Raw genomic sequence first — 13143 nt, 5'->3', positions numbered from 1 at the left:
GGATAAGGGAGCATGAGACCTCCCAATCCCCCAAGTTACATTGCATAGGCTCCTCGGTGCTGGGACACTGTGCTGCTATGTGTCCCCACATGCATAACATCTATAATTGCTTTTAATCACTCCCCTATCCTGGGGGTTAGGGGGTTTAGTCCCAGGGTTCCCCCCACTCAGGCCAATCCCTTCCTTCTGGGGTCCCCGCTGGTTTTCGCCCCCCCCCCCCCTTCTTCCACCTAGGACTCCCCAGGGGTTTGGCTGCCCAACCTTCCAGGGTCGGGGTCGGGTGCTTGCTTCGAAAGGGGCCTTCTTTGGGTAGTTGGGTCAGTTCCCTGGCTGTCATCCATCTTTCTACCAGTGTGATCATCTCATCGTACGTGGACGGATCGTTCTGGCCTACCCATTTGCGGAGATCTGGCGGCAGTTCCCGCATGTAATGGTCAATGACCAGGGTCTCCAAAATCTCCTCCGGCCTGCACACCTCGGGCTGTAACCACTTTTGAGCGAGGTGTAGGAGGTCGAATAGCTGGGACCTCAGGGGTTTGTTCTCCTGGTATTTCCACTCATGGAACCTCTGGGCCCTTACCGCTGCCGTTACCCCTGATCGTGCTAGGATCTCTGCCTTCAGACGGGTATAGTCAGTGGCATCCGTGGCAGGCAAGTCAAAGTAGGCCTTCTGGGCCTCTCCACACAAAAAAGGGGCGAGAATGCTGGCCCACTGCTCCTGGGGCCGCACCTCACGCTGAGCAGTCCTTTCGAATGAGAGGAGATATGCCTCTATGTCATCTCCTGACGTCATCTGTGGCAGACAACCAGTGGCCCTCAGCATTCGCGTCCCGTCAGACCCCTGGGCCTGGGTGGTGAGGATCTTCAGCTGGTCCACCACCTCTCTCAAGAGGGCACATTCTTGGGTCACCTGGCTCATCAATAATTGATTGGTTTCCTGCTGTAGCCGCATAGACTCCTGTTGTGCCATTGCCTGAACCCGGGTGGCCTCCTGCTGGGCTGCCGTGGCTTGTACCAGCGCTCTGACCACCTCCTCCATTGTGGTACAAAGCAAACAAACAAAAAACAAAAAAAAACAAACAAAAAAAAACCCAGTGCACTTTTTTTTTTAAACCTCTTTCTTCCACCACACTGTGAACGAAGTCCCACTCCTGACACCAGTTGTGACAAAGCTCTGTCCTTGCCTCTGTGGGTCCCGCGTTTCCTGGCGGATTTCGCTAGCCTCAGAGGCTCACTGTGACCCTCCACGTAACCTTCTTTCTCTAGAGACAAGGGTCACAGTCTACTGAGCCATTTTCATCATAAGCCAGCAAGGGAGGGGAGGAGAAGTTATCCTTCCTTGCACAGTCTCTGTTATCTCCCAGTCTCAGTGATTAATCAGGGGGCAAAGGTGGGAGGGGAGCCTGGGCCCACCCTCTACTCCGGGTTCCAGCCCAGGGACCCTAATAGTATCAGCTATGGTAGCTGACCTTTTAGAAACATGACACGTACAATTCCCTGGGCTACTTCCCCCACAGCAGCCCTCATTTCCTCAAGCTCCACTTCACCCTCACCTCAGGGCCTCCTTCCCTGTGCCTGATATGGTGTGTACTATCGGCCTCTCCACCAGCACAACTTCCTCCCACAGCTCCTGACATGCACCCCCGCCTGACTGGCTGGGAGGCTTTTCACTAGTTTCAGCCAGCCCCTGACTGGCTTCAGGTGTCTCAATCAACCTAGCCTTCTCCCTGCCTTCTGGAAAGTTCTTAATTGGCCCCAGGTGTCTTAACTGACCTGGAGCAGCTTCCATTTCACTTAACCTGGTACCAGGGATTTGTTTAGCCTGGAGCTAATATATCTATCTCCCACTACTTTTCTATAGCCATCTGGCCTTGCCCCGTCACACATGCTTGAAAGTAGATGCTGCCTCCCCCTTCTAGGAATTAGTCCACAGAGGTCAACTGCCCACTACTGCAATTGGCTAATGCTGCCTCTCCTTCAGCTCAACTGGTAGAGGTCTGTGCTTTGGTAATGAAAGTCCCAGGTTAAAACACTTAGGATGATCAAGGGTTGAGTTTAGGTTACGTTAAGATTAAAGTTGAAACAAACAGAACTCTCTGTAATTTCTGCCTTGCTGCTCTTTAGTCATTTAGAAACAGGCAAGTCTTGATTTCTGGTTCAGTTTCTCCCTCTTCCCTCCCAACACATTGATTGTCATCAGGCTGTGGAAAATAGCCACTCACTGTCCTATGTTTGTTTTACAAGTTAAACTTTATTATGGGGGAGTTTTTCAAAGACACAAGTGGCAGATAAATACCTAGCTCCCACTGAAATTCAATGCCAGTTGTGTCTCTGAAAATCTCCCCAGTAACTTTCAGATGCATATGAAAATGTTCACATACAAAGTCACTGACTGATCATTGCTGTTCAATGAGGTATAACTACATCCCACACTCTCCTGGGGTGCTTCCAGATAAGCCAGACTGTCTTCAGGCCGAGTACCACTGAAATCCATGGTAAAGCTCCCATTGACTTTAGTGACAAGATGATCAAGCCAACAGATGGTAGAGATAACAAACTAATTCTTTCAAATGGCTAACACTCAATACAGGGTCACTGTGACTCAGTGGCCAGCATTCTCACCACCAGGTCCGGAGGTCATAGTGTGGAGTCCATTCTAAAACTTAAGACTATAGCCACTACATACATTGCAGTGCTCTGCAAGAAGCCTGCTGAAATGCTAGAAGCCATCAAATGGAGGGATCTCTTCTGCTCATGGCACTTTATCAAAGGGACTATTGTGCAAACTTTCCCATAGATAAAATTAATAACTTGGCTGCAATGTCTAAGGTTGTGTGAGAACTATTCCTAGTCACACAAATGTGGCTTCACTTGCCTCGATGGTTCATTGTAGACAGTATTTAACTCGTTACTTTGTAGAGTAGTTTGAGAAACCTAGAGGAGGAAAGATGCTATAGAAGCTCCCCTTTTTATCCTAAAGTAGGAATACCCTGTGCTGAGCCATGCCATGCCCCAGCAAAGGGAAGTTTTTTTGCCAATAAACTTGCATCATGCATAAAGCTGGCTATGGAGGATGGAAAGAACTGCAATTTTATCAGTTAGAGAAATAACAGACTCAGGAAAAAGAATGATGGTAGGATCCTTGTTAGCAAAGTTGGATTTTTACATCCAAAAGCAAGTTAACATTCAAAGCAATTTATTCAAAGAGGATCTACTTACTAATGAGGCCTCCTTGAAACAAGTCATCCCCATAACTTTTTTAACTCTCTTCCTAGGAAACATTTTAAATACGTTTAAGTGTATACATCTTTGAAATTTCTATTCAAATAGTGTTTTCAAAACATACATACTCCAGGCAAAAAAAACAAACACAAAGCCCCCAGTATTCCCGGCACTAATGAGAACAGACTTGTGCTATTTTTACCAGTGTTTGGCATCTATCCTAAATCAGTTGTAAAGCAGAGGAAGATGACCCTTTACCCGCTGATCTCCTCTGCAAATCCACCAATACAATCTTCACAGGTTTCTTATTAAGATATCCAAGAACAGCAGTGGGATGTTATGGGTAGAAACTTCTCCAGGATTTCTGTATCAGATTAGACCAGGGTATTTTTGCCTCTGGGCAACAACAACATGCATCTTCAGTATTTTGAAAAAAATTGTAACAACATTGTCAGTGATTTTATGAGAATTAAAAAAAAAAAAAGTTTAATTCCTTGAAACACAAAATATATGATGATGTGTTGTTAGACTATGTAATGCCAAATCACACAGGAGGTGCCCTGTCATTAATCTCACATACCACACAAAACATAGGGATTTGGAACATACATTTTCTGTTCACCCCAGGGAATGTTTTACCTAAGCAAATATATTCTCTTTAATCTTAGATTGTAAGATTCTACGGACAAAGAGCTTGTCTACTCCATGTACTGTACAGGGCTGTGTACGTTTTCAGCAGACTACAAAAAAGTAATTCTATTTTAAATCAGCTCTCTTTTCTGCAGTTAATAATTTCTCTCCCCAGTCTTAGAGACTAACCAATTTATTTGAGCACAAGCTTTCGTGAGCTACAGCTCACTCCATCGGATGCACGATGTAGCTCATGAAAGCTTATGCTCAAATAAATTGGTTAGTCTCTAAGGTGCCACAAGTCCTCCTTTTCTTTTTGCGAATACAGACTAACACGGCTGCTACTCTGAAATCTCCCCATTCTATCTATCTATCTATCTAGGTACTTATACTGCACTCAACACTGTAGTAATAGGAAATACCTTATTGTGCCTCTGAAATCATCTCATTGATCAGCCATTAATATCAATCAGTTGGTGAAATGATACCATAGCTATTCAATCAGCTGTGCGGTACTACTATATTTTCTCAAAAGGAAAATATTCTGTTTGCTTGTTTGTTTTTAAGGCACACAAAAAAACTGCTGCAGGCTTATATTTCCATTTCCACTATGGTTTGCCATCCAAAACCATTTCAGTAATGCCCATTGATGTGGGTGTGTGCATATGCAAGCGATGACTCATAGTGACCTTCCATCTTGTCTGCTAGAATTTACAACCATATAAAATTCACAGCAGCAGCTATTACCCTAAAACTACTACATAATTACCAAAAAGAACACCCCAAATATGCAACCAAAAAGCAGCCGGGTCCATTCTGCTGCTAAGACTGAAAACAAAATGTTATCTGTTAACAGTTGTACATCTGACTACATTTTAAGTGTCCCTTTGCTAATGAAAGGTTTGTTTACTGGCTATTTAAAATTATGTGTTAATATCCTTTCAATTCCAATGAGTCACTGTTTAGTGTAGATGCAGCACCTACGCTTCCCCGTGAAAAGTGGTGTATCAAAAGGCAAAGTTAGCTCTGCAGAGAGTACCATTAGTAACTTTGGGTGGTTTTGAACTTTTTGCACATGAGCTTTCTTCATTATAGATTTTGAAACAGTGCCAGCGCCTCAGGAAGGAGAGTTTATTTAAATATCAACATTCACCTCCCTTCTTGGTTAATAAGTAAGAATTCACGATGCCTCCGAAAAGAATCTAGGGCTCGGTCCTGCAGGCTGCTGCGCACCTTTCCCTCCCCTGGGAGTCAGGGAGAGTGGAGGGCACCCTGCTCCCTGCCAGGATTTGGCCCCGCCCGGGCACTACAGATACCATCCGGTGCTGGACGGGCACCCGTGGAATATTTTACGTGGGTTTCTATTAGACACATCAAAGCAGCCACAGGATGAGGGCCAGCAGCTTTCGCCCCAGCCCCCTGCAGCGCATCCGGATTGGATTGGGTGGGTCCCTCCCGGCTGCGCTCACGCGCGTAAACCGGGGCGCACGGCGGCTCCCTGCTACCCAGGGACCCCACCTCCGGAGTCCAGGGCGCTCATGTGCCGGGGGCACCCGGGCGCCCCGCACCCCGGTGCTCGGCTGCACCCCAGCTCCTGCCTTTCTGTGGAAGCTGCCGCGAGTCAAAGCCAACTCAGGCCTCCATCCTGACTCGCTGGCGTCCAGGGGGAGCTTCCCATTGTCCCCACCCGCGGTGGGTTCGGGCCCTTATTCCCCCCAGGACGGGACTGCAAAGACTCTTTCCTCCGCCCCCAGCAGCTGGGGAGGCGGGACCGACACGTCCCCGCTCTGCCCTGCTGGAACAGGGGAGCTGCTGCGCCCCGGACTGTCTCCAGCAGGGAGCGGCCAATGGAGACGAGCCCGGAGCAAGCGCAGGCACCGGCCTCCCCCTCGCCCGTGGCATCCCCCGAGCCCCTGCAGTGGGGCTCTCGTCGCGGACCTACCTGCAGCTGTTGCTTAAAGGCAGGAGACGACTTGGCGAGTTACTGCAGCGCCCGGCTGGCTGAAGGAAGCTGGCGCAGCGTGGGCTGGGGCTGGGGCTGGGGCTGGGGCGGGGGTGGGCAGGGACTGGGGCGGGGGCACCGAGTGATTCGCGGCTCTCTCCTCCACTGAGCAGCCGCAGGAGGGGGATCCTGGGGTGGGGCCGGGCTTGTCCCTGGGACTGGGTGCAGCAGCTGGGCTCGGGGGGCGCGGGGCTGTGCCGCTGGAGGCTCGCGAAGCTCGTGTGCAGTAGGGCTGGCTGCGCTGTGTCTGTGCAGCGGCCAGGACGGACGCAGACGCAACAGGAGGAAGCCGGTGAGGTTAGGTGCATAAGCACAGAGGATGTGATCACCTCCTGGTGCAGCAGGTGGGCTGCGAGGATGCTGGAGCAGCAGCCGCAGGTGCAAATAGGGTTCTGGCCTGTGATCCAGGGTCAGCAACCGCAGCCCTTTCCTGTGGTCCTAGAAGCAAAAGGACACAGCAACCGAGCTAATTGGATGTGAACTATTTGAGCCCGCTTCGTTTCAGTGTAAACTCAACTGCTGAGGATGATTTGTATTAGCAAGGAGTGCTAGTGGTCTGAGTAAATAAATTAATGAGCTTCATCTAGGTTCCTAACGGTTCTTGGATCCAGGGCCAGCCTTAACATTGCTGGGGCCTTGGCTGATTCCACTACAGGAGGGAGAACTGGGTTGGGACCTGCTGGAGTTGTCTGTGAGGTCCTCAAATGTCCGACAACCCAAGCAGCCGCCTGCCTGGCACATGCTCTTTCATGGTCCTGTCAGGATCTGTAATTTTGGAGAACTGTATACAAATGTGTACAAATTAGAAACAACTGAAAAACTTTTTTTACAAGTCTCAGACTTCACTAAAACCATCGCTACGCTTGGCACTAATTGGCTGCCTTATTAGAAGCATCAGTAGTGGCCAAGAATTGAATGGACCATGGGGATTAATGGACCACCCAGGTCAAGGATGAAGCACATGAGCAGGGGTTAAAAAAGGCAGTTAAAGGGGAAAAAAATATGTATTTTAAAAATTGGAGGTCAAATCCTACTGAGGAAAATAGAAAGGAACAAAAACTCTGGCAAGTCAAGTGTAAAAGTCTAGCTAGGCAGGTTAAAAAAGAATTTGAAGAGCTACTAGGAAAAGATACAGAAGCTAACTGCAATTTTTTTTAAGTCCATTAGAAGCAGGAAGCCGGCCAAACAACCAGTGGGGCCACTGGATGACAGAGATGCTAAAAGAGCACTCAAGGAAGACAAGGCCATTGTGGAGAAGCTAAATGAATTCTTTGCATCAGTCTTCACTGCCAAGGGTGTGAGGGAGATTCTCACACCTGAGACATTCTTCTTAGGTGACAAATCTGAGGAATGTCCCAGACCACGGTGTCAAGAGAGGCGGCTTTGGAACAAATTGTTAAAGTAAACAGTAATTAGTCACCAGGCCCAAAAGGTATTCACTCAAGAGTTCTGAAAAAACTCAAATATGAAATTGCAGAACTCCTAAACTATGGTGGGTAACCTATCACTGGAAATCAACCTCTGTACTAGATGACTGGAGGATAGCTAATGTAACACCGATTTTTTTAAAAGGCTCCAGAGGCAATCTAGCAATTACAGGCCAGTAAGCCTAACTTCAGTACCTGGCAAATTGGTTGAAGCTACAGTAAAGAACAGAATTATCAGACACATAGATGAATGTGATTAATTGGGGAAGAGCCAACATGGCTTTCATAAAGGGAATCACGCCTCACTAATATATTAGAAGTCTTTGAGGGGCTCAACAAATGCAGACAAGGGTGATCCAGTAGATGTAGTGTACCTGGATTTTCAGAAAACATTTGACAAGGATCTCACCAAAGGCTCTTAAGCAATGTAAGCTGTCATGGGATACGAGGGAAGGTCCTCTCATATATCAGTAACTGGTTAAAAGATAGGAAACAAAGAGTAGGCATAAATGGTTAATTTTCACAGTGGAGAAAGGTAATTAGCAGGTGACCCCCAAGGAGTTAGGCTGGAACCAGTGTTGTTCAACATATTCATAAATGACCTGGAAAAAGGGGTAAACAATGAGATGGCAAAGGTTGCAGATGATACAAAAAGAAAAGGAGGACTTGTGGCACCTTAGAGACTAACCAATTTATTTGAGCATGAGCTTTCGTGAGCTACAGCTCACTTCATCGGATGCATACTGTGGAAATTGCAGAAGACATTATATACACAGACACCATGATACAAAATTACTCAAGATAGTTAGGTCCAGCACAGACTGCAAAGAGTTACAGAGGGATCTCACAACACTGGGTGACCGTGGAACAAAATGGGAAATGACATTAAGTGTTGAAAAGTGGAAAGTAATGCACATTGGAAAACATAATCTCAACTGTACATAAAAAAGAGATCTTGGGGTCATTGTGGATAATTCTCTGAAAACATCTGTTCAATGTGCTGTGGCAGTCAAAAAAGAAAACAGAATGTTAGGAACCATTAGGAAAGGGATAAATAAGAAGAAAATATCATATTGCCACTATATAAATCCGTGGTGTGCCCACACCTTTAATACTGCGTGCAGATGTGGTTGCCCCGACTCAAAAAAGATATTTTAGAATTGGAAAAAGTATAGAGAAGGGCAACAAAAATTATTAGGGGTACAGAACAGCTTCCGTATAAGGAGAGATTAAAAAGACTGGAACTGTTCAACTTAGAAAAGAGATGACTCGGGGGTATATGATAGAGATGTATAAAATCATGAATGGCATGGAGAAAATGAATCAGGAAGTCTTATTTACCCTTTCATGTAACACAAGAACCAGAGGTCACCCAATTAAATTAATAGGCAACAGGTTTAAAACAAACAAGAGAAAGTACTTCTTCACACAATGCACAGTCAAGTTGTGGAACTCATTGCAAGGGGATGTTGTGAAGGCCAAAAGTATAACAGGGTTCAAAAAAGAATTAGATAAATTCATGGAGGATAGGTCCATCAATGGCTAATAGCCAAAGTGGACAGGGACACAACCCCATGCTCTGGGTGTCCCTAAACCTCTGACTGCCAGAAGCTGGGACTGGCTGACAGGGATGGATCACTCCGTAAATTGTCCTGTTCTGTTCATTCCCTCTGAAGCATCTGGGACTAGCCGCTGTTGGAGGACAGGATACTGGTGAAATGGACCACTAATCTGACCCAGTATGGCTGTTCTTATGTCAGTGGGAGAAATGTACATTACTGCTCTTCATGCTGCACCTGTTCTGTGCATTTAGTGAGGATTTCATTCCACAGGGTTGTGTGTAACACTAACAATTCATACTCACAATCACTTGGCATTTCTAAAGCACCTGTATAACATCACCTTTATTGAACTTTTCAACAATATCAGCAATTAATCTTTCTTTTGCCAAATTTGAGCAAACATTAAAAACAACTAAGTATAAACATGAACACTAAAATGCATTACTCTATTACGACATGAAACCGTTGAGATGAGGTCTGTGTGAGACTCTGAGCACACCTATGTTAGACAGTAACAAACTGACTACAGAATGCAAAGAACCTTGATCATTTCAAGTAGCAGTCTGAGCCAGTTAAATTCAGCCTCAGCTGTTTTCCAAGGTCGACACTTGAAACTAAATAGTCTGGCAGATTTTGCAAAAGAACTGAGGAGCACAGTGACCAACTTATCATTTTCTGACTGGTACAGTGTAGCAGCCTAGGGATTTATTTGTAGGGGGTGTGGAGGTGAGAAAGACATGGAAATTCTCTGATGTTGAAGAACTGTCTGTCTTCCGTGTCCTTTTTCAGGCCTACCACTCCATGTTTGGATTAATTTCCAACATGCAGAATGCCAGTTCCTTTCTTCTCCTTAAACCTCTCTAATTCTTTCCTGAAGCCTTTCTATGTTGATCTCCTTCCTGATGGCATGTCCTAATGCTATCTCTCCATCTTATCACATTCAAGCGGTTGTCCTGTGTGTTGTAGTTGCCCAAAACATGTATTTGAAGTCGGTGGGGCTGTGCACTGGTTCAGGGATCCACTCATGCAGAGTCAGTTGCAGGATCAGGACTTTCGACTGGCAACCTTGTTGGCAACATCACCAGAGAGGTCAAGGAATGAGGGTCATGGAGCTATATGGCATTTCCTGTAAAGCTGTGTGGGTACTGGTAGTGCTAGATTAATAATTATAATTTAAATAACTTCTCACCCAGGGAACGTGGTTCTCTTCTGCTACTTGTTTGTCTGTAGTTTGCATTATCATTTGCTTAATATCTTATTATATATTCTTCTTTACCTCAATCTGCAGTTTACTAACTTTTGCATGGCTTCCTGAGCCAGTTACATGGGGCCTGGCTCCCATTCTTAAGTGGGTGCTATCCCTCATATGGCTACTGTCTTTTTTCAATCTGGAGATTACTGGCAGAAAAAAATGTGGCTTCTACCTTTCCTTTTTCATATATTATATAAAACACCAAGAAGTTAAATGGCAGTTATGCACGAATATGACGCAACAGCTGCAATATAAAAGTTACACAATTCTGATTTTTGGCTGTTATCCTGGAAAATGTTAACCCCCCCACCCCACCCCCGCGCACACACACACTGTCCAGCTGTATTGTATCTCATCTCTGCTCCTGAATGAAAGAAAATGTACACTCAAAGTATGAGAAACAAATCAGACGTCCATTTCTTTTTTTATCAGTGCTGCTCAGTTGCTTAGTGGGGGGCTGCTTTCCTAAAATGGAGTCAGTGTCTCTGTTCTAGGGTTTACATTTAGCTCTCCTTGCGTTCTAAATTCTCAATACAAAATTACATTAAAAGAATGCTAGGGTTGGGAGTCCAACCAACAAATACAAAAGAAGTGGCAAGTAACCAAGCTAAGCAAAATAAGCTTACATTGAGATCCGTGCTTAATTTGTGTCAGGGCTTGTCAGGGCTGAGCTCTGGCACGTCTAGGCTTGGCAGTTCATAGCCTTGGCACCTCTGGGCTGGCTGCATCAGTTATGAATGTAAAAAAATTGCTTGAGTTCCAGTACATAATTGCTTGAGCCATGGCACCTCTTTCATTACAAATGAAGCACTGATTGAGATGGCATGTCATTGGTCTAGTTCCTGGAAATTCCATCCTGATCTGACTCAGGTATTTTCTATGGTGTTTGGGTTATGCGGACACCTGATGTCTTCTGTACCAGGCAGAATTTATCTAGTATGGATGCAGTTTTTATGTAAGGTGTTAAGCAGTTTATCTCCTTAATAAACCCTGAACCTTGTTTCACCTTACTCCAGCTCCAGATTAGAACACTTCTCCATCAATGATTACTTTTATCTCTGGTTCATAAAAATCCTTCCAAAGAACAATGTTCTTTATTTATTTTATTTATTTTTCCTGTGAGGTGAGCCAGATTGCACTAGATGGCAGATGTTTAAAATATTTCTCAGTCTATTCCCCTAGACCCTCCTAAAAAGAATTTATTTTTGCCACATCTTCCTACTATTTCACATTACTAATTTCAAATACTGTTTAACTTTCTCTTAATGTGGAATTTGTTTTATTTGTTTTTTGTTGTGTTTTGATGTTAAGTAACTTTTAATCATTGGATCTATACATACAGAAACCCTATCTAATAATGCAGTGATCACATAGATGTATACAGTTCAGGATTGTTAGATAATCACATCACATCATTCTGTAAGTATGTTGTGTAGTGATATCATAACAATTCCGGGTAAGCTGCATGAGAAGTTGTATTGCACACGCATGACATATGATTATTTTGTATACACTGGATGGACGCTCTTTATACGTCTACATCTCAGCCATTAGAGAATTTCCTTCTCCCCTCCCCTCCGTGTTCCAAAATGTTAAATTAACAGAATAGACTCATCCTGCAAAAAAAATGTTGTTAATCTTTGATTTTTTGTTTTTGTAAACATTTTTGGGTGAAAATGTGTATTCGTAAATAATATTTTCTGTTCATGTAAATGAAGGTAGAGTAGAAATAGCTCAACCCAGGCACAAAGTAGACAGATGCTTTACAATATTCACACATACACAGCTCTAAAAGGCTCCTTAGATAGCACTTCCATATGCTATTCTAGTCCTCCACCTGACTACCAATGCATGTCAGTCCTGACCTGCCACTTCCCACACCGAGCACGCCTACTACAAGAGTTAACAGGAAGATGTTTCTTTCTGCAAGAGCAATGAGACCTTGGTGTTCAATTCAAGTAATTGCTTGATTTTAAAAAAGAAACAAACAATCTGAGATCCCAGTACAGACTGTATGTTTAAAATACACCTCCTAATCTGTAGTAGACCTGTACAGTTATATCCCTGTTACAGAGAGAGCAATTCGACACAATTTAAAAAAAAATCCTTCAGTCCTTATGGGAAGATTTTATAAAAGGGGCAAACTATCAATATAGGTTCAGTTTAAAGCCTACCAACCTGTCAGTGACCTTTTAAGCATCCTACATTGGAGGCAGTTTATGAGAATTGGCTTTGGAGCCAGAGTGACTGTGGTTTTCTTCTGAGCACTGCCACTGAGTCCAAACCCTATTAAATGGGTTCATCAAGTCTGTTCCGATGTTGGACTCTTGGGCCGTCAAGCCCTTGGAGCCGCGCAGGAACAGAACAAATGGCAAACGATCGCTGCAGCCAACTGTTTGGCTAAGCATTGAAGAAGAGAGACGGCCACTGAGTGACTATGTGATTTTGGGCAAGTTACTTAATCTTTCTGGGTCAGTTTAAAATGGGATTAATAATAATAGTTAAAATGGGATAATAATTGCGGGGTACTGTATGTAAATTCCTTTATAAATTATAAGTATTGTTACTATTATCATGAAAAAGCACTACACCTTACCTCCAAATTTTAGAACTCTAGCTTAATCTAAAACAAACTCTCAAATACCATCATGTTAAAAATCAAATGCAGACATTCAACTTACTTGTGGTAATGGTGATGTCAGTGTTAATTCCAGCCAGTGGAGCAGAAACAGCAGCTGATTTTGTCAACCCTACCAAGCCATTTCTGAATGAACAGTTTCATTCTTCTATACTCAGTGATCATGACTTTCTGTGTTTTCCTGCTGCAGTACAGGGTTGAAAGCTTTAAACACAACCTAGATAGATTGAAAATGAAAGGTTTGCTTCCATTGTAGCACCAGGAAAAGAATCAGATTGCAACTTGCTGCAAGAGCAGAGGTTTTAACCTCAGTTGCCTGGCTTTGGGTACTTACATTCTGCCTATCGTAATTCCCCATGGAGTTTCAAATGGCAAAGTTATTCTCCACTTCCAGATCTAAATGGTTGGTT

The 13143-nt window shown here is 44.4% G+C and overlaps 1 protein-coding gene across 4 annotated transcripts in view; it reads right to left on the bottom strand.

Annotated features, from left to right (window-relative positions):
- The window catches only part of GSN (gelsolin), a 52347-nt gene extending 46170 nt beyond the window's left edge, over positions 1 to 6177 (bottom strand). The window contains exons 1-2 of one of the 4 annotated variants that reach the window (XM_037879657.2): positions 5795 to 6177; positions 3220 to 3271 (exon numbers count right to left, since the gene is read on the bottom strand). In XM_037879657.2, coding sequence (XP_037735585.2) covers positions 3220 to 3271; positions 5795 to 6162 — 420 coding nt within the window. In that variant the 5' untranslated portion in view covers positions 6163 to 6177. The remainder of the gene's footprint in view (positions 1 to 3219; positions 3272 to 5794) is intronic. The other 3 variants (XM_037879660.2, XM_037879658.2, XM_037879656.2) reach the window with 3 other exon arrangements.
- Between the last annotated feature and the right edge of the window lie 6966 nt (positions 6178 to 13143).

Source organism: Chelonia mydas, chromosome 16 (assembly GCF_015237465.2).
Source record: "Chelonia mydas isolate rCheMyd1 chromosome 16, rCheMyd1.pri.v2, whole genome shotgun sequence".
NCBI lineage: Eukaryota > Metazoa > Chordata > Testudines > Cheloniidae > Chelonia > Chelonia mydas.
The sequence above is the reverse complement of the archived record's forward strand: the minus strand, read 5'-3'. Positions and strand labels throughout refer to the sequence as shown.